This window comes from Eucalyptus grandis, chromosome 9 (assembly GCF_016545825.1).
Source record: "Eucalyptus grandis isolate ANBG69807.140 chromosome 9, ASM1654582v1, whole genome shotgun sequence".
NCBI lineage: Eukaryota > Viridiplantae > Streptophyta > Magnoliopsida > Myrtales > Myrtaceae > Eucalyptus > Eucalyptus grandis.
In genome coordinates, this window is record NC_052620.1 from 22,759,727 (window position 1) to 22,781,704 (window position 21,978).

A 21,978-nucleotide genomic window follows, 5' to 3' on the forward strand; every position below is an offset into this window, starting at 1 on the left:
TAATTTTTAATTTTAATTTTCTTTTTTCTGTTTTTTTTTTCTTCTTCTTCTTCGTCCAAGCGCCGGCCATGACAATGATTGGCGACCGGCCACGATGACGGTCGGCAATTGGCCATAGGTGAGCCTCGAGCTTGTTGGTGTCTGACAAGGCTTAAGCCCCACTGATCTGGCGAGCCTCGAGCTCATTAAGGAAAAAATGACTCGATTACATAAATCACAAAAACTAAAGGATCCAATAATGCAAATTGAGGATTCGAGGACTTCAATTGTACAAATCACATAACGTAAGGACCAATAATGAAATTATCCTTAAGACAATAATGAGTAAATCATCCTTCTCAGTAAGTCTCACAACTTATTACTGGTAGGGCTACTGGGACAGCATTTCTAGGATACTTGATCTAACCAGAAGTTTTATCCCCACCAAACCCTGTTCTTGGATATTCTATTTGGCTGAGATGACTAACATCACCCCAGGACTTTGCGACCCAATTGTCCCCATTAAACAAGTGGAAAATGTGGACAGAAGTATTCAGGAAAATCACAGACTGTTTATTTGGACAAGCCCGCTCATGAAGCATCCGGATTACACCACCATGAGTGACCACTACTACTCGCTCTCCTGCACAGTGAAGAAAAATTTCATTTGCAATTTCTATATCCAGCTTAAATTGTATCATAAATTCTTTAGCAGCCAAGGAAACACATTTAAATGATGGTCCCCGTCGTCCTTGTCTTTCTTCTACTATGACAAAGGAATCAAACCGAAGAAAGGGCATTTAAAAGCAAAAAGCATCGGCAAAGTCTCAGAAAGCATAAAAACAACTAAAGCAGTTCATCAAGTGTTGTGATTCTTAGCTACCAAGACCGAAAAAGGTAATCCGGTAAAAACACCTTTAAAAATAAGCTATGGAGATTCAAACTGGTGAAATATGAGTATTATAGTGCCCCAACAATACTATGCAAGGGGTCACTTTCATGTATAAAACTATTAATATCGCATTTAGGTTAGTAGAACACTCCGCAATTCTGGTGAATAAGCAACATAAATAATCTCTTCACCTTTGTGCTTCATACTGATGCTTCGCAAACACATAGTGCAACGCTGATAAACCTGATCAATACTTTCACCACCACCCTGTGTGCAGAAGAAACATGATGACTAATTAGGCATTCCAATTGTGAAGCAATTTGAACTCTGCAGACTACCAAACTCTTTCTCAACAAATGTTAATCTTGTAATCCTTTATTTTGTAACGTCTAACATATGACGTGCAAGCTTTACTATGTTTTACAGATTAAAAAAAAAAAAAAACATGTAAGATGTGAATCCATTAAACAGCCAAAGGAATGGGACTAAAATTTTTATAGCTGTGTATACAACTTATAGAAAAGAACACATCACCTGACCCATTGAACAACTTCAATAATAAAAACTATGAATTTTGCAATATCTAAATATGCATAGTTTCCGTATAGAAAGTTAGTGGCAAAATGAAAATTGACAAAGAGGTGCATTTGGTCGATCTTTGTGCAGATCAAAACCCACCGGAATTTCTTGATCCGTTTTTGGTGATTGAAAGGCTTTATAGGCTTCAGGATAGACGCTAGCTGCAGCATGGGGCTGTAGGCCTTGAAGCACCCCCAGATTTCTTTCCCGTAGACTTGGATCCTTAATAACCTTGATTCTCATATGAAAACAACATGCAAGATACTTCAGAGGAGCCAATCTATAATCGAACTGTAAGAATGAACACGAACTTTTACAACGTTCTGAACTTTCTAGCAAATAAAGATAACATCTAATGGATTTTTAGCTCTAGATCACTGTCTAAAATTTACTTATATGTTGGGTTTTGTACCACCAAATGGATAATACCAAAATGCAAGCCTAATTCTTATAAATAGAATGCTAGATCAAGAAGGGTTTCGCTACATTCATACCTCCAGTCCACCACAAAAAGTTGCAATCAGATTAGCCGTCTCAAATGCTCGTTTTAGGTCAGATGAGTAAATTGTAGAAATTTTCCCTTCTTTGGACAGTCTGTCACCCACCTTTCAAGGAGAATGATCAAAGATTTTAATAAACCTATTGTTCAGTCCAAAGAAAGAGATAACATATCATAGAAAATACTCACTGCAATTGCTTGCCGCCTCCCAATTTCGCTCAATTCGACATCCAAAGTGCCCTGTGAAATGTAATTAAATAAATTTATCTGAAGGTAAATAGAAAAAGAGGCCAAAACTATTTCTTAAACAAAATGTATAAGATTCTGATGAAAAAAAAAAGATTTATGGTAGCTATCAGCACAATTAGAGATATATTCACTTAAACTCAACTGCGGAGAAATCACGACCTAGTAACGCTTTTTCTCTAATTCTATTAGGCATGTCCTATCATGTAAGGAATATTTGATCGCTTACTCACAAAAGCTGTAATCGAAGATATGACACTTAGCAGCAGAGTGTACATATTCTATGCCATTTCATCTTCTTTATCATCTTTTGGGCTCACCCTGAATGTTGCCTTGCCATTGCGGGTTCCAATTTGATATAGGAAAAGAGAAGTAGGAAAATCAGCATAGTATTCTCAAGCAAAGGCTTGCACTGGTGGATTCACAATGCAATTACAAATATATGTAGCCCAATGCAGCTACATAGCTTGACAAGTACTGATATCATTCACCAATATGATGCCTCTATCAACTAAACATTTTCATTGTATCCTCCTGTTCGTTTGCCACACAACGGACAAAAATCAACTAGTGCACTACGTGTGTCTTTTATATCGCAGTAGGAAATGAGCAATTTCTACAAAATTAGAAGGCTGAGGAGAAACCCAGAAGAATAGAAACGTGAAATCTTCCATCAGCATTCCAGTCCGTTTCCCCGTGACGCACGACAACAATTTCAGCGTAGTCTACCCCAATTGGAACCGATTGAGCATCGCCATTGCAAACCATATCAGCAGCAACTCTGACAAATAACCCGTGAAAGGAGGGTACTGGTTAACCTCACGCATATTAAGACAGAAGCTACCACAAAAGGAAAAAAGGTAAAAGATAAAAAGACGAACAGTAAACGTAAATTAAGACGCTCCCACAGTGAATTGGTCTGGAAAAATGGTCAGAAAAGTACCGCAAGCAAATGGAACGAAAGAAAGAACATGCAAAGTCCACTTAATTGGTTGGAACAGTCAATAGATAATTTGCTTTATCGGCAGCAAGTTCTCATCATCGTCAACATGACAAAAAGCTGAACGCACCCACAAAACTAAACTGAACTCGCCCATTCCAGAGTTTTTCATTATCCTCCAAATTTTGCGGAACTTCAGGACAAACAGAGAAAAGTCGATGAAACAGAGGACGAGGTCAAACCCCGAGATCGAATCCGACATGGCAGGCTCGCGATTTGGCTCTGGACCGTCCGTCCTTGATCGCCGTTGACCAATGAATGGAGTTGCGAGTCCCAACCTTCTAGTTCAAGGAGCTCCAACGTGCTAAGTGTTTTGGCCAATAAGCAAACGTAGGCCCATTAAATCTTGGAGTCGCTGGACATTTTATAGCAAAATACATTGATTCGGAGCCGTCGGTCTTCGTCTCGGTCTTCTCGGTAGACGATAAATATGTACACGAAAGTTGCGATACAACACGGTCTTCGTCGTCGTGAAATATTTAAATATTAAATTTTTTTGTTGCAGTTGGACGCCCCAACCACTCCACTATGGCCTGCCGTTAGTTGCAGTCGCACACCACAACCACCGTTGAATTAGGCCCCGCGATTGCACCTGCGCGGAGATTTGATTCCCTCCAAATTGACTCGTATGGATTTTTCTTTTCTAAAAGTTACTTGTGTTCTCTAGAAACCCTTTCATTCGTTTAAAAGGGATGGTGATTTTTTCATTTGAAAAATACTTTTACATGTTGTATAAACCACTAAGTAATACATATCTTCTAAACAGATTGAGCATCCACCATGTACAATTAAGAAAAAAAAATATAACTCATTTATACCAAATCCATAATATAACAAACATTTTAGATAAAAATGAGTTATATATTACTTCAACATGACTATAATTATAGCAAAAATACCTATTTCATCACTAATATCAAAACAAATAGTCATTGGTCTAGTCCACTTATTAATCTCATCAAATTACACTTCAATGGTTTATTCCATTAAGCAATCTCATGCTCGAGTATCAAACCATGATCCAGCATAACACTAAATGATAAAAGCAACCAAGAGTCCCCCTTGCTAGCTCTCCACCTATATAACCGGTGGTTGGCCCACAATAATATCCTAAAACTTATATACATACCAACAAAACCTTTACTAAATTCACAAATACACTGAGCATCTACCGATCTCAATCTCCAATAACCCACAAACAACACCATAAGCCATTTCAAACTCAAGTTAAATAACCAAACAATATCACTTTTGATGATTAAATATATATCTACGTATTGTTCATCATTTACATGCAATCAGCTCAAATAATAATCAACAGATACATTTTTGTTTCAAATAGACAAAATGGTTGTAAATGCTTGATCCAAACTTTATGCAATAAAATTGTCATTTCATAACTTATAGTATATAATTCATATTGCGTTCGGAATATGATTTTTCAAATTCAAAGAATAGATAATACCATTCACTTAGAAAAGTTGAAAACCAACCTACAATTGTCACTTAAGCTAATGTACTCATATTCCTACCAATTATTCAAAAAATGATATTAAAAAATCGAGTAATACACTAGTCTAACAAATGACTCAACTAATTATGCTTATTCGTTAATAAAACAAAATATACATGCTAACTAAGAAACTTATGTATAGGAAATGTTCATAATTATCCGTTATGTGTATTGTCTAATAAGCGTAACACGAACACGAAACTTTAGAAATGCACTCTGATCAAATTGTACTTCCAAATCAATTTTTGTCAAACCCCACAATTCCACGACACCCTTATTTAAAATTTCCATATAAATCTAAAGCTCAAGAGCTCTTTAGTAGAACCTCGTAGTTCAACTTTCACATAACTCTAAATTTAAAACCAAACTTTGAAAATTATTTTGATTAAATGAATAATATGCTTGAATACTTACCAAACATTGCAAATCGCAGTTGATTTGGCTTGTCAGGAAGTTCAGATTGTGAACGCGTGAAAATTCACGTGTCACTTCTTTCTTCATTTAATCCGTGGCTTCACTGCTTGGTTATGCCCCAATCTGTTGAAGGAAGAAAGAATATGGGCCGGATTCTGGGTCTATTTAATGGATTCTTATATTACAATCTACCCTCTTTACATAAATTTCATTTTCGAAATTTAAACATACCTCAATCATTAAACAGGTGAGGGTATTTGCATCTTGCCTCCTCTCATTGTGCTTTTGCTATTCAATTTTGAAATAAAGGATGGTACGCATCGCAACACCTGATCCTTCCTATCGACGATGTAATTAAGCTGCTCCTCATAATTTAAGTTCTCTCTTAACTCAAAAGGTGTAAAATCCAATACGTGTTTAGGATTTGGCATATATCTTCATAATAAGGACACGTGGAACAAATTATGTACCTGAGATAACGTTAGTGGCAAATCAAGATTTTAAGCAATTTTTTTAATCTTTTCTAATATCAATAATAGTTTCACGTATTTTGGACTCAACATTTTATGCGTGCCAAATCTCATAATGCCTTTTGTAGGAGAAACTTTGGGAATAGATTATCTTCCATACTGACTCTACCTTGTGCCTTTTGAGGTTTGCCAAGCCAATTTAAGTTATGTTAACCCCCCCCCCACTTTTTTTTTTTTTTTTGTTTTTTTATACAATTCTTTGAGTCACTTGAACGTTCAAGCAACATGCTAAAGGGAAAATACGATGAAGGAGATGCCTCAAATGTCTGTAATATAAAAAAAGAAAAAGAAAAATTAGTAGTATGCATGTGCATTGCGCGAGACTTAGTTTTTTTATATGAGTAAAGCCGGATATATGCTTTGTGTAAGTCATTCGTTATGGTGTATATTATTTTATATGAAATTTCCTCTTTTAAATAAAATAAAGATGAAGTTTCTTTATAATATAAATATCGGGGCTTTGATCATAACTAGGTCATTTCTAATTTTTGCTTCTTTTTTTTATGGCATATGGAAATTTAAAACAGTAGGGGTCTTCCAATGACACACTTGTTAGGAAGACTTAAAAAAAAATGGTAAAATTCTCGATAATTGCTAATTTGAAACATTAAAGCTCATTAAAACTACTTTTTTTAAACAAGACTTTTCTTCAGACTTTTTGCTTCTTCTTTTTTCTCTCTTTGTTAAGCATATTTTCCAAGCATATGCTTCTTCTTTTTTCTTTTTCTCTTTTTCAAATATTTAATGTTGCCCTATTAGCAGCTATCTTAGAATGGTTAAGTTAATTAATGACAAAATGACTCGATTACAGAAATCACTGAAACTAAAGGATCCAATAATGCAAATTGAGAATTCAAGGATCTAATTGGACAGATACATAACGTAAGGACCAAGTATGAAATTGTACTTCAAGCCAATAACAAGTGCGTGAATCATGCTTCTCAGCTGGCCTCTTCGTAGCTCGTTGTAGGTTAGGGCTACTAGAACAACATCGTGAAGAGTTCATCTAACCAAAAGTTCTATCCCCACCAAACCCTGTTCTCAGATATTCTATATGGCTAAGATGACTAACATCACCCCCGGATTTGAAGACCCAGTTGTCTCCATCAGACAAGTGGAAAATGTTGACGGAAGTATTCAAAAACTTCAGAGACTGTTTATTTGGGCAAGCCTGGGCATGAAGCGTTCGGAGTACCCCACCATGAGTGACCGCCACTACTCGTTCTCCTGCACAGTGAAGAAAAGTCTTATTTGCATTTTTGTTTCGAGCTTAAATTGTATGAGAAATTCTTTACTAGTGAACAGAAAGCCCAATTTAATTATGGTCTTCCTCGTCCTAGTCCTCGTCCTTCTTCTGCTATCCCAAAGCAAACAAACCCAACAAGGGGCATTTAAAAAGCAAAGAGCATTAGTGAAGTCTTAGAAAGCATTAAAACAACAATTATTGCTGTTCACCAAGTCTTGTAATGTTTAGTTTTCAAGAATGAAAAAGGTAATCTAGGAAAAAATACTTTAAAAAGAAACTATGGAGATTCGAACTGGCGAAATATGAGTATTATAGTGCCCGGTCAACACTATGCAAGGGATCACTTTCATGTATAAAACCACTAACATGGCATTTAGGCTAGTAGAACACTCCACAATTCTGGTAAATAAGTCACGTAAATAATCTCTTTACCTTTGTGCTTCATACCGATGTTTCGCAAAGACATAGTGCAGCGCTGATAAAGCTGATCAATACTTTCACCACCACCCTGCATTCAGAAGAACAAGATAAATGATTGATCAAACATTCCACTGATGAACCAATTTGACCCTACAGCCTGCCAAAATCTTACTTAACAAATGCTTTATCTTGCAATCCTTGATTTTGTAATGGTTAACATAAGGCATACGACCTGTACTATGTTTTACAAATTAAAAAGAACATGTAAGATGTGAATCCATTAAACAGCCAAATGAAAGGACTGAAATTGTTACAACTATCTATACAGCTTATAGAAAGAACACGTCACCTAAACCATTGAACCACACCAATAATAAAAACTATGAATTTGACAATACCAACATTATGCATAACTCCAAGGTTAGTGGCAAAATGGAAATTGAACAGAGTCAGGTGCATTTTATAGAGCTCACTACAAATCAAAGCCCACCGGAATTTGTTGATCTGTCTTCTGCGATTGAAGGGCTTTATAGGCTTCAGGACAGACACTGGCTGCAACGTGTGGCTGAAGGCCTTGAAGCTCCCCAAAATTTCTTTCCCGTAGACCTAGATCTTTGATAACCTAGATTCTCATTTGAAAACAGCATGCAAGATACTTTAGAGGACCCAGTCATTAATCGAATTGTAAGAATGAACATGAACTTCTACAGCATTCTAAACTTTCCAACAAATAAAGAAAACATCTAATGGAATCTCATAGTTCTGCATCACTGTCTGACTAGATAATGCCAAAATTCATGTGCAATTCTCATAAATAGCAATGCCAGATCAAGAATAATCTCACTACATCACTGTCTAAAATTTACATATATGTTGGGTTTTGTACCCCCAAATGGATAATGCCAAAATTCATGCATAATTTTCATACATGGAAATGCCAGATCAAGAACAGTCTCACTATATTCATACCTCCAGTCCACCACAAGCAGTTGCAATCAAATTTGCTGTCTCAAAAGCTCGCTTTAGGTCAGATGAGTAAATTGCAGAGATTTTACCTTCTCTGGACAACCTTTCACCCACCTTTCAGGGAAAATGACAGAAGACGTTAATAAACCTGTAGGTCAAGCCATAGAAAGGGATGAATATCACAGAAAATACTCACCGCAATTGCTTGCCGCCTCCCAATGTCATTCAATTCGACATCCAGAATTCCCTATCAAATGCAATGACATGACTATGAAGGTAAATAGAAAAAGAGGCAGAAACCAGTTTTTAAACAAAATGCATGAGACGGCAGATATCAGCACAATTCGAGATATATTTGCTTAAACCCATGCATAAATATGGAGAAACCTCAAGTTAGTAATGTTTTTTCCCTAATTCTATTAGGCATATCCTATCTGGGAATGAATATCAATCACTTAATCACAAAAGCTGATATAGAAGATGTTAAACTAATGTCTCGAGTTTGAATTCAGATAACGATTTGTTAAACCGAATTTTGTTGAGAAAGATTTTCCAAGCGGATTACAAATCGGATGAAGAAATCTTTCTTCTTATTGGACTTTCTTTCAGACGTGGAAAATAAGCAACGAACCAAGGATGATATGTTTTGTCACTAGAAGACAAAAGAAAAGGGGCACACTATTTTATTATCTATTTATTTTAAGGGAGATAGAAGAAAAATGAAGAAAAATGAAGGTTTTCTTCCCTTATCTGCGGAAGGAGCGAATCCTTGTTGAAGAAAGAACTCATGGTGGGGCTCAAAATCAAAGTTTTGACTTAGTAGAACCAAAAGTAGGTGGGCCCAGGTCAAATTGTTGACCTTTGGACACACACATATAAAAGACATGCAGCCCAACGAGAGAAAAAAGTGACGTGAAGCCTACGAAGAAGAAGGTGTAGCACGTCCACGCCGCTTGAGAAGAGCTGCAAGTTTTTTGAAGCCACGCGAAGCCTTGAACAAGAACACGAAGCTGTACGTACGTGGACCAAAGACGAACACTAGAGTTATTGATTTTGGCGTACATAGAGCGTTTTACTTTGAGCTTGAACACGTAGTAACTTTGTGCAATGAGTCTATGTCCAAATGAGTTATTTATTTATACACTTTGGGTTTGAGGTTAAATTTAGGTGTGGGAAACACTCGAGCGTGTGAGCGACTGTAAACTTTGATTCTCCGATTATAGTGTATTATTTGCTGTTGGCTCTCTCTATAGATTTAGGTATCGATATTCGAACCGAACCACATAAATTTATGATGTCATTATTATTATTTCTCGTTTATTTCTCTAGAGTTTGCGTGTTAGCATAAATTGTAAGATCCTATCGTTTCCGCATATTATTATTTCAACAATTGGTATTAGAGCTTGGGATTGGATTTCTAGATTGTGATTTGGAGCTTTTACTTGTCTGATTATTATTTGGAAATTCTATTATTACAATTATGTCTAAGAGGAAATCTAAAATTGAGAAGTTTAACGGGAGGAATAACTTCGGGTTATGGAGTATCAATATGCGGACGTTATTGACAACCCAAGGTTTGGCTAAGGCACTGGATGGTGAAGATGAGTTTTCCATTATAATGAAAGACTCTGACAGGGTAGAGTTTATGGAAAAAGCAAAGAGCACAATCCTATTGAATTTGTCGGATGAAGTTTTAATAGAGATTGCTGAGGAGAAGGATACCGCAGCATTATGGGCAAAACTTCAAGCATTCTATGTGAAGAAAGGTTTGAACAATTGCCTATACATGTTGAAGAGGATATTTTAATTTAGATATACTAAAGATATGTCTATCAAAACTCACCTAGATGAATTTAATAAACTCGTTATGGATTTGAAAAACGTCGGTAAGATACTTGATGATGAAGAACATGGCATAATGTTGTTAGCCTCTTTACTAGAGTCATGAGAGCATTTTACTGATTCACTGTTGTAAGGGCGTACTACAATTACCTCAAAATAGGTAAAATCCATCTTATTCTCTAAGGAGTGGTAGAGAAAGTTGCGAGATGACGGTTTGTCGCAAGGAGTAGCGCAAGTTCTAACAATTTGGGATAGAGAACAACATCGACGGCCTAGTAACAGCAGAGGTAAAAGCAAATCAAAATCATGTCATAGAAAGTCCAAGGGATGCATGAAGTGCTTTGAGTGTCACGAGGAGGGGCACATCAGAAGAGATTGTCCAAAGCAAAGTAATAAAACTGATAGGCAAAATGCCACAAGCAGTGTGGCAATTTCCAAGGGGAGCATTAGTGATGCAGAAGTTATTTTATATGTGACTATTACTTCGTCAAGAGACGAATAGGTGTTAGATTCGAGGTGTTCTAATCATATGACGCCTCATAAGAACTGGTTTACTACTTACTAGACTACAGATGGTGGTAGGGTTCTTTTAGATAATAACGCAGTCTGCAAGGCTGTAGGGATATGGACAATTCGGATTCGGATGCATGATCGGGTGGTGCGCACATTGACAGATGTGAGGTATATACTAGAGCTTAAAAAGAACCTTATTTCTTTGGGGACACTCGATGACATTGGGTGTAGGTACACTATTGAAGGTAGAGTAGTGAAGATCTCTCGAGATGCCATGAAAGTGATGAAGGAGGAGAAAGTGAATATTCTCTATCATCTACCGAGAGAGACCGTGACCAGAATTGTTCAAACTCTAACTTGAGTCAATTATGGCATATGCGTTTCGGGCACATGAGTGAGGCAAGTATGACAATGCTGAGTGAAAGGAGGTTGTTGAAGGGTCAAAAGACAGGAAAGCTGGACTGATGTAAGCACTGCATCTTTGGGAAGCGGCATCGAGTTAAGTTTACTACAGTTGTTCATTTGACCAAGTGACTAGTTGAATATATTCATTTAGACATTTAGGCCCCGTCTTTGGTTTCTTCAGAAGGAAGTGCTCGATATATGCTAACATTTATTGACGATTATTCGAGGAAAGTATGAAAATACTTTTTGAAGCACAAATATGATGTGTTCGATTTGTTCAAGAAATTTAAAGCATTGATTGAGAAGCAGTTAGATAAACAAATCAAATGCCTGAGAACCAATAATGGCATGGAGTTTTGTGGTAAAGATTTTACCGAGTTCTGTGAGAGAGAATGTATTGTGAGACATCGCACAGTACTTGGGACACCACAGCAAATTGGCGTGGCAGAATGGAAAAACAAAACTTTGCTTGAGCAAGCTCGATGTATGCTTTTCACATGCAGGATTTGGTAAGGAATTTTGGGCCGAAGCGGTAAATATGGCATGTTACCTGGTTAATCGATCTTCATCATCTGCTATTGAGTGGAAGACTCCTGAGGAAGTATGGTCAGGGAAACCTATTGATTGCTTCGGATTATGTATATTCGGATGTCCTGCGTATGCTCATGTGAGTGATGATAAGCTTGAGCCAAGGGCAAAGAAGTGTATATTTTTGGGTTATGCACATGGGGTGATGAAAGGCTACCGGCTGTGGTGCACTGATCCTAGATCACCTGGTTTTCTAATTAGCAAAGATGTGATCTTCGACGAGATTGCAATACTTCAACAGAGGAATTCTGAGACACAACCAGCAAAGAAGACATATCATGGTGTCATTAGTGAGGTGGAGCTTCAGGTGAAGACTCTAGAGACCGCGAAGGTAACATAAGTTAAGACTGCAGATGAGGCCGCAGTTCTTGAAGTTGGTCATAGTGAACAACCAGCAAAACTGCAACACACTATAGCCGCTAATAGATAGAGAAGGCAAATTAAATCACTAGTACGTTATGGTTATACATATATTGCTTATGCATTGACTGTAGGTGATGAAATGGAGACAAATGAGCATTCGTCTTACTCTAAGGCGATGGCTAGTTCTGAGTTGTCGCAGTGGCTAGGGGCTATGAGTGAAGAAATGCAATCATTCCATCAAAATCAGACATGGGAGCTGATTAAAGTACCAAAGAGTCAAAAGATTGTTGGAAGTAAATGGGTCTTTAAACGAAAAGAGGGCATTCCTGTGTTAAGGCAGTGAGATATAAGGCGAGACTTAGGGCGAAGGGATATAGACAGTGTGAGGGCATTGACTATAATGAGGTGCTCTTTCCTGTGGTAAGACATACTTCTATTCGTGTTTTATTTGCCTTAGTTGCTTCGCAGAATCTCAAGTTAGAGCAGCTAGATGTAAAAACTGTGTTTCTTCACAGTGAGTTGGAGGAGTAGATTTACATGAGGCTGCCAAAGGGATTTGCTCTTCCAGGTAAGGAAGATTATCTTTACTTGTTGAAGAAGTCTTTGTATGGGCTAAAACAGTCTCCTAGGTAGTGGTATAAACGTTTGATGCTTTCATGGCTAGTCAAGACTACTTGAAAACTCAGATGAATAGCTGAGTTTACTTTTAGGAGATTGGAGAATGGTTCTTTGATTTATCTACTTTTATATGTTGATGATATGCTAATAGAAGCTAAAAATATGTCTAATATTGATGTGCTGAAGAGAATGTTAAATGCTGAATTTGAGATGAAAAATTTAGGTGCCGCAAAGAAAATATTGGGTATGGAGATTTTGCATGACAGGGCTGTAGGAGTTTTATATCTATCTCAGAAGAAATATATAGAAAAGATTGTGGCACGTTTTAATATGCAGTCAGCAAAATCTGTAAGTACACCTTTAGCGAAGCACTTTAAACTTTCAGATAAATTATCACCACAAACTAAGGAAGAGAATAAGCATATGTCCCGTATTCCTTATTCTAGTGCCGTATGTAGTATTATGTATGATATGGTGTGCACTAGGTATGATATTTCATAAGCTATAAGCGTGGTTAATCGCTATATAAAGCGTCATGGTAAAGCTCATTGGGAAGCTATGAAGTGGATCATCAGATATTTAAAAGGGACAATAAACATGGGTATAGTATACCGAAGGGATAGCAATGGTAGTGAGATCATTGGTTTTGTGGATTCAGATCATGCTGTTGACTTAGATGATCGCAAGTTTTTAGCAGGGTATATGTTTATGCTAGCAGGTGATGCAGTTAGTTGGAAAGCGTCCTTACAAGATCACATTGCCTTGTCTTCAATGAGGCAGAGCACATGGCACTAACTTTTGTAGCGAATGAGACAATATAATTACAAAGTTTGCTTTCGCATTTTGGGTTAGAACAAAAAAGTATGGATATACACTATGTAATCAAGGTGTAATATATTTGGCATATAATACAATTTATTACGAGCGAACAAAGCATATCAACTTTAGGTACCACTTCATCCGAGATGTCTTAGCTAAGGGTAATGTTATTATTAAAAAGATTACTACATCTGATAATCCGGCAGACATGATGACTAAGCCTGTTCATTTGGCGAAGCTCAAGCTTTGCTTGAGCTCTGTTGGTGTTTGTGGAGAGTAAGCCCGTTGGGGCGTTAGGAGAGCAGCATGGATGATGGGCACTATAACTTGGCTTCAAACATTGAGCCAAAGTGGAGAATTGTTAAATTAATATCTCGAGTTTGAATTCAATTAATGATTTGTTAAACTGAATTTTGTTGAGGAAGATTTTCTAAGCGGATTACAAATCGGATGAAGAAATATTTCTTCTTATTGGACTTTCTTTCGGACGTGCAAAAATAAGCAACGAAACAAGAAGGATATGTTTTGTCACTAGAAGACAAAAAAAAGGGGGGCACACTATTTTATTATCTATTTATCTTTAAGGGAGATAAAAGAAAAAAGAAGAAAAAGTAAGGTTTTCTTCCCTTATCTACAGAAGGAGTGAATCCTTGTTGAAGAAAAGAACCCATGCTGGGGCCCAAAGTCAAAGTTTTCACTTTGGGCACACAATATTCCACAACTAGGGTTATTTTTTTAGCAGATGAAGAAAAAAAAGAGCCTCTGCAGGTAGAGCCAAAAGAAGGTGGGCTGAGGTCAAATTGTTGACCTTTGGACACACACATATAAAAGACGTCCAGCCCTACGAGAGAAAAAAGTGATGTGAAGCCTTTGAAGAAGAAGGTGCAGCGTGTCCACGCTACTTGAGAAGAGCTGCAAGTTTTTTGAAGCCACGTGAAGCCTTGAACAAGAACGCGAAGCAATACATACGCAGACCAAAGATGAATGCTGGAATTCTTGATTTTGGCATACGTAGAGTGTTTTACTTTGAGCTTGAATGTGTGGTAATTTTGTATAGTGAGTTTATGTCCAAGTGAGTTGTTTATTTATACACTTTGGGTTTGGGTTAAATCTAGGTGTGAGAAACACTTGAGCGTGTAAGCGATTGTAAACTTTGATTCTCCGATTATAATTGATTATTTGCTGCTGGCTCTCCCTGTGGATGTAGATACCGATATTTGGACTGAACCACATAAATTTCTAGAGTCATTATTATTATTTCTCGTTTATTCTCTGGAGTTTACATGTTGACGAAAATTGCAAGATCCTGTCGTTTCTGCATATTATTTTTTCAACAGAAGATATGAAACCTTAGCAATAGAGTGTACATATTCTATGCCATTACATCTTCTCTATCATCTATTGGGCTCAACCTGAATGTTTCCTTGCCATCACAGGTTTCGATTCCATATAGAAAGAGAGAAGTATGAAAATCAACATAGTCTTCTCAAGTAAAGGCTTGTACCGGTGGATTCATAATGCAATTATATATTTATGTAGCCTAGTGCAGGTATATAGCTTGACAAGAACTAATGTCATTCACCAAAATGATGCCTCTATCAACTCAACACTCGCACTGTATTTTGTCACACAATTTGCAAATATCAAATAGTATACTGCATGCAACCTTTTATATTGTTAAATTTGACTTTCAAATTAGTGATAAGAATATTTTGGACTATGCACATTTGTTTTAGGGTTTTTTGAAGGGAGACTATAAAAGGGATGTGTTAAACAACAAATCTTTGACCCTCGCCTCCACATTATATCCCCTTCTTTATTTTTCCTATCTTTTTATTAGATCTTTAGATTTTGTGACTCAACTGGTTTTTGAACTATTGGATTGTGTGCATTGTTAAAAATAGTGAAACCCCTCTCTCCCCGTGGTTTTTCCCATTTTGGGTTTCCACATTTATCTTGTGTCTCATGAAGTTTCAATTTTGCTTTCATCTTTTGCTATTTATGCTTCGATCAGTGTATCTTTTGTCGTTGTTTCACAACAAATTGATATCAAGGCAAAAGAATTTCAGTCTTTTAGTTTGAGATGGCATCTATCAAGTTCGAAGTGCCATCTTCAATGGCCACAATAATTTCGGGCTATAGAGGATCGAGATAAAGGCATTGTTGCATTGGGAATGTTAGGTTAGAGCCTTGGATAGGAATTATCCTAACAACATGACTGTGGCTAAAATCGAGGAGATGGAAGAGAGGGCGCATAGTACCATCCAATTGTTGTTGCTTGACAAGGTGCTTTGTAGGGTCATTGATGAAAAAACGGCTTTAGGATTGTGAAATAAGCTTAAGAGCCTCCACATGAAGAAATCTGTTATGATAAGATTATTTTTGAAATAGCGTCTTCATAGGCTAAAAATGCAAGAAAGTACTCCTATCTACGAACATCTAGATGAATTTAATAAGATTGTAAGGGATATGAAAATTTTAGATTTGAAGTTAGATAATGAAGACCAATACCTAGTTGTCTTATGCTCACTACCAAGCTCCTATGAGACTTATATGAATTCTATGATGCATGGAATGGAATCCATAACTCTTGAGGATGTGAAGGGCTCGTTGAATTCCACAAAGATGCGTACAGAGTTGAATACAAGTAGTAATGGTGATAAAGCTAATGGCTTAGTTGTCAAGGGAAAGTCAAATCATTGTGATAGGTGCAGTAATGTTGCAGTCTAGGTCAGGCCGGGACAAGAGTAAGGCGGAGTGTTAATATTGCTTCAAATTTGGACAATACAAAAATGAGTGTCCTTTGCTCAAGGCTAAGGTGAAGAAGTCGATGAAGAGTTCTGATTCGACTAGTCTAGTGAGGAATAACGAGTCAGCTAATGCAGACAATGTTCTTACTATTCTGTGTTTGGATTATCATGTTGATAACGGATACATTTGGATTTGGCATGTTCATATCACATGTGTCCAAATATAGATTGGTTCCACACATAAGAAAGCCAGTGGTGGTTCAATTTTGATGGGAAATAATGTAGTCTGCAAGATTATGGGTATTGGTATAGTGCGGATCAAATGTCATGACAAAGTAATAAAAACTTTAACAAACATTCAGCACATCCCAAATTTGAAGAAGAACATTATTTGTTGAGCAGTTTAATTCCATTGAATGCATTTACATAGGTGGAGGTGAAGTTTTGAAAATTTCAAAAGGCTCATTATTTGTAATGAGAGATAATTAGAAAAACAAAGTTTATATTCCGTAGGAAAGTACCATTGTGAGTTTTTTTTAAATATATCATCCTCTTTAGATGATAAAAAATCAAGGTCATGAAATATGTGATTGGACCACATGACCAAAAGAGGAATGACTATCTTGAATTTACGTGATTTACTTTGTGGGGATTATATAGTCTCACTTGACTTTTGCGAATATTGTGTTTTTGAAAGCAATGTAGAGTTTGTTTTAGTATTGAGATGTACTCGACAAAAGATAAGGTAAACTATAGTCACTCCAATTTGTTGGGACTAGCATAGGTTACACAGGTTACATCTAAAGGTAGTGCAATTTCTCTTCTAACATTTATTGATGATTTTTTTAGGAAAGTCTATATTTATTTCTTAAAGCACAAGAGTGACGTTTTTTTTATACATTTAAGAAGTGGAAGATGTTGATAGAAAATCAAACTGGGAAGAAGACAATTCGCCTTAGAATAGACAATAGTCTTGACTTTTACGAAGATGATTTCAGCAAGTACCATGAAGATTCGAGATTTGTTTGATATCAAACAATTAGGTACACATATCAATAGAATGGGGTGGCAAAGCACTTTTAGAGAGAGCAAGGTGTATACTTTCTAATTTTGGACTTGGAAAAGAAATCTAGGCTGAAGCCATGAACACGACATATTATATGGTAAATCATTCTCCTTCAATCACAATAAAATTTAAGACTCCAAATGAGATATGCTCAGATAAACATTATGATTATTCCGATTTGAAAGCATTTGGATGTTCTACTTGTCATCGTGTAAAAGAGGGTAAACTTGAACCTATGGCCATTTTCGTTGGTTTTGCAAATGAGGTTAAGGGATATAAGTTGTGGTGTTCTAACCCTCAGTCATCAAAGTCTAAAATTAGTAAGGATGTTACTTTTGATGAAAATTTCATGCTTAGATAGAGAAAGGCTGTTACTAAGTTTGCAGGTATTCAAGAGGAGAATGTTAGGAAAGAGGTGGAGCTTCATGTGGAGCATCCACAAAGAATATTTGAAGATGTTCCTATTCAGCAAAAAGTGACGATGAGCATTAAGACTCAGATTCAATCAAAGCTAATGTAGAAGTTTAGCTGCAAGGAGAGCTAAATAACAAATTAAGCCTCCCTAAAGGTATAGTTTCACTAATTTGGTAGTATATGCTCTTATAGTTGCTGAAGAGCTTGGTATTGAAGATCTTTCTATGTATCATAAAGCTATTATTTGTTATAAATTTGAGAAGTAGCTTGTCGCGATTAATGAGAGATGGAGTCTCATAATAAGAACCAAACTTAGGATCTTGTGAAATTGTCTAAGGGTAAATGAGCTATTGGATGCAAGTGAGTCTTAAAAAAAAGGAGAGAACTCCAAGAGTTGAGGATGAAAGATTCAAAGCACATTTGGAAGTGAAGGGTTTTAGCTAGAAAGAGGAGATCAACTTCAATGAATTGTTTTCTCCAATTGTGAAACATAATTATGTCTGTATGTTGCTCACGTTAGCGGCCCTTTATGATCTAAAACTTAAGCAACTTGATGTCAAGATCACTATTCTACATGGTGAGCTTGAGTAGATAATCTATAAATCTCAACCTGAGAGATTCATTATTGAGGGCAAAGAAGATCAAGCTTGTAGGATGAAACGCTCTTTGTATGGTCTCAAGCAATCTCAACAGCAATGGTACAAGAGGTGTGATAGTTTTATGTTAAGACATAGCCACTCGTGGAATGTGCATGACAGTTTTGTGTACTATAAGAGATGGCGTGATGGTTTTTTGTTTATTTGCTATTATATGTGGATGACGTGCTTATTGTAGTGAGGAACACGCTAGAGATACGACAATTAAAGAGGCAATTTAGCAACGAATTTGAAATAAAGGATCTTGAAGTTGCTAAGAAAATTCTAGCTATGGAGTTTATAGAGATAGATGGGTTTGAAAGTCACACCTCTTGAAAAAGAGATATATTTATAAAGTGCTTGAGTGCTTTGACAAGAAGAATGTCAAACCGGTAAGTGCTCTTTTGGCATCTCATTTTAAACTTTCAGCTTCTTTGTTGTCTAAATCATAAGAAAAGGAAGATAAAATGCCTCAAGTTCCATATTCTAGTGTTGTGAGTAGGCTCATGTATATTATAATTTGCACTTGTCCAAATATTTCCCAGACTGTTAGTGTTGTGAGTAGGTATATGACACATCCTAGTAATGTTCATTGGCAAGCTATAAAATGAATACTTCGATATATCCGGGGTATATCATATGTGGATTTGGTCTTTAACAGAGGTTATGACATAGGACATTCAATTGTTAGCTTCAGTGATTTTGACTATGCAAGCAATTTCGACAAAAGGATATCTTTAACGGGTTATATTTTTATGCTTGTTGGTTCCGTAGTTAGTTGGAAGGCAATTTTGCAAGAGATGGTTGCTTTGTTTATCAACCAAGCAGAGTACATTGTAGCAACGGAAGCGGCAAAGAAAGCTCTCTAGTTAAAGTGTTTGGTTGCAGAACTTGGGGTGAAATAAGGAGCCCTCCGTTATCTTTTGCGATAACCAAAGTGCGATAAAATTAATCAAGAACGCAATATATTATGAGAGTACAAAACATATTGATATCTAGTATCACTTTGTGTGTGATGAGATTACTAAGGGTAGGTTACGATGAAGAAAGTATCTACTATAGATAATTCAGTAGATATGTTAACCAAGCTAGTTCTTTTGACCAAATTCAAACATTGCTTGGACTTCATTGGCATTTCCATCATTTACATTGCCTTGGTGGAGTTGGTGGCATTTCATCCCTTCTTTTCTACACCGAGTACGTAAACTCCAGGGTGTGTATTGTTGATTTTGCTATTTTGGGGTGGCCTTATGTGGTGACTCTTGGTGGTGAGGGAAAGAGATCTTGTGGTATTTGGCATGGTACCCTTTTGGAAATTTGAAGTCAAAGTGAAAATTTGTTCAGTTTTGACTTTCAAATTAGTGACGAGGGCATTTTAGGCTATACACATTTATTTTAGTTTTTTTTTTTTTTTAAGGGAGACTACTAAATGGATGCATTGAACAAGTCATCTCTAACCCTCACCTCTACACTATCTCCCTTCTTTGTTTTTCCTATCATTTTATTAGAACTTTAGATATTGTGGCTCACCAAATGATTTTCTGAGCTTTTGGATAGTATTCTTGTACCCATTATTGAAGACAGTAAAATCCCTTTCTCTCCCTATGGATTTTCCCACTTTGGATTTCCACTTATATCTTGTGTCTCATATGGTTTCAAATTTACTTTCATCATTTTCTATTTGTATTTCAATTGGTGCATATTTTGGCATTGTTCCACAACATGTATAAAAATAATGGTAATTAGCAATTTCTTTAAAATTAGAAGGCTAGAGAGAAATCTAGAAGTGTAGAAAACCTGAAATCTTCCATCAGCATTCCAGTCCGTTTCACCGTGACGCACAACAACAATTTCAGCATAGTCTACCCCAATTGGAACCGATTGAGCATCACCATTGCAAACCATATTAGCAATGACCCTGACAGATACCCAGGAAACGAGACTACCGGTTAGCCTCAGGCACTTAAAGACATAAGCTACCATTAAAAAATGGTCTTAAAGACGAAAAACAAGCGAAACGAGAGAAACAACACTGAAAGTCTACTCAATCGATTGGGATAGTCAATTGATCATTTGCTTTAAGCTTTGTTCGTTTCACAGAAAATGTAGAGTTTCTAAAAATATTTTCAAGGAAGCCATTTTCTAGGAAAATGTAATTATTTTATGATAGTTTGGTGAAACTTGAAAATGAAGTGAAAAATATTTTCCACTATTTGGTAAGGAATATCTTTTCCTCTATACACTCTTTTTCATTTATTTTATTTTTTAAATTGATTTTCAATTATTTGTTATTTTTTAAAAATCAATTATTAAATTATTTTTTCGGTTTCTTTTCTTTGTTTTCCTCCTCTTCTTCTTCTTGGTTGGTCGATGGCCATGGCAATGAGGATGATTGGCCATAGGCAAGCATGAGTTTTGCCCACCTTTGGCAAGCTTAGGCTTGCCGCTCACCAGATTGGCGAGGGTGAACGACGAGGTTGGCATGCTGGGAGCTCGCCAGAGATGGGTGAGCTTGAGGCTCACTTGTGGCCAATCATTGGCACAATGATAGGCCAATAAAGGAAAGGGAAAACAAAGAAAGAAAAATAAAATGAAAAGAAAAGAAAAGGAGGAGGAGGAGGTGAGGACTTGCAAGAGAAGAAGGAGAAGAAGCAAGGATGTAAGATATCAAAGACCAAGTGAGGTAAATTTTTTTCATTTTTCAAAAGTGAAAAATATTTTTCTCTAATTTAGAAAACTTCTTTTTCCTTTCATGGAAAATATTTTCCCCAAACAATTCATTTTCCATGAAGTGAATGTCAAAAAATCCAAAAAGAATATTTTTCTGAAAATTATTTTCCGCAAAACGAACGGAACCTTATTAACAAGAAATTCTCATCATCACAAATCAACGTGACAAGAAACAGAACACGCCCAAAGATAAATCAAGCTCACCTATTCAAAAGGTTTATCCTCCATATTTTGCGGAACCTAGCCACACACAAAGAAAAAGTGGGGCGAAAATAGGGGACAGGGTCAGACCTGGAGTTCGAATCCGACATGGGAGGCATGCGATTTGGCTCTGGAGCTTGCATCCTTGATCGCCGTTGACCAATGAACCGAGTTGCGATTGACAACGTGCGAGCTGTGAAGTGTTTGGCATAGAAGCAACGTAGACTCATCAATCTCAATGGAGTTTTTGAACATGTTATACCAAATATATCGATCGGGAGGCTAGTCGTCACCTCGGTCTTCCCAATACGTACACGAGAAGTTGCTCCGCAACGCGGTGTCGACTTATTCTTCACGATCTTTCCTAGAAAGTCCGTAAAGGACCGATAATTGAGAAAGCACAAGGCATCTCCTCCGCGATCTCGGGGTCTTTGCCTTCACCGTTGCCGACCAAACCGAATGACTCTCCAAAAACATCTAGATTATTATTGTTATGTTTGAAAATCCAACTTCGCTTTCACACTGGTGGAGTCCTCGTCACACCCTTCTCTCTCTCTCTCTCTCTCTCTCTCTCTCTCTCTCATGGCAGGGGCCTCAGTTGACCGCCACTCGCTGCCGTGGCCCGGCGTCATCACTGTTGCGGTTGAACACCACAACCGTTTGAATTTTTCATTCTCCAAATTATGCAACTACTTGTGTCCTCTTGAAACACGTTAATCTGTTTGAAAGGAGTGGTGGTTTTTCTTATTT

At 36.8% G+C, this 21,978-nt stretch overlaps 2 protein-coding genes across 2 annotated transcripts; both read right to left on the bottom strand.

Moving 5' to 3' along the window:
• Positions 1-224: 224 nt before the first annotated feature.
• Positions 225-3,531, bottom strand: LOC104418595 (phosphoglycerate mutase-like protein 4). Its single transcript, XM_039301509.1, has 7 exons — positions 3,378-3,531; positions 2,856-2,976; positions 2,139-2,189; positions 1,945-2,055; positions 1,550-1,681; positions 1,063-1,138; positions 225-622 (listed from the first exon to the last, which is right to left on the bottom strand). Exons 1-7 carry the CDS (start codon positions 3,395-3,397, stop codon positions 402-404), a joined length of 732 nt encoding a protein of 243 aa, XP_039157443.1. The 5' UTR covers positions 3,398-3,531; the 3' UTR covers positions 225-401.
• A 3,013-nt stretch (positions 3,532-6,544) lies between these two features.
• LOC104418594 (phosphoglycerate mutase-like protein 4) lies at positions 6,545-21,442 on the bottom strand. The gene is made up of 7 exons (XM_010029972.3): positions 21,319-21,442; positions 20,095-20,215; positions 8,481-8,531; positions 8,288-8,398; positions 7,809-7,940; positions 7,331-7,406; positions 6,545-6,879 (listed from the first exon to the last, which is right to left on the bottom strand). The coding sequence occupies exons 1-7, from the start codon at positions 21,369-21,371 to the stop codon at positions 6,659-6,661; spliced, it is 765 nt and encodes a 254-aa protein (XP_010028274.3). The 5' UTR covers positions 21,372-21,442; the 3' UTR covers positions 6,545-6,658.
• Positions 21,443-21,978: the final 536 nt, after the last annotated feature.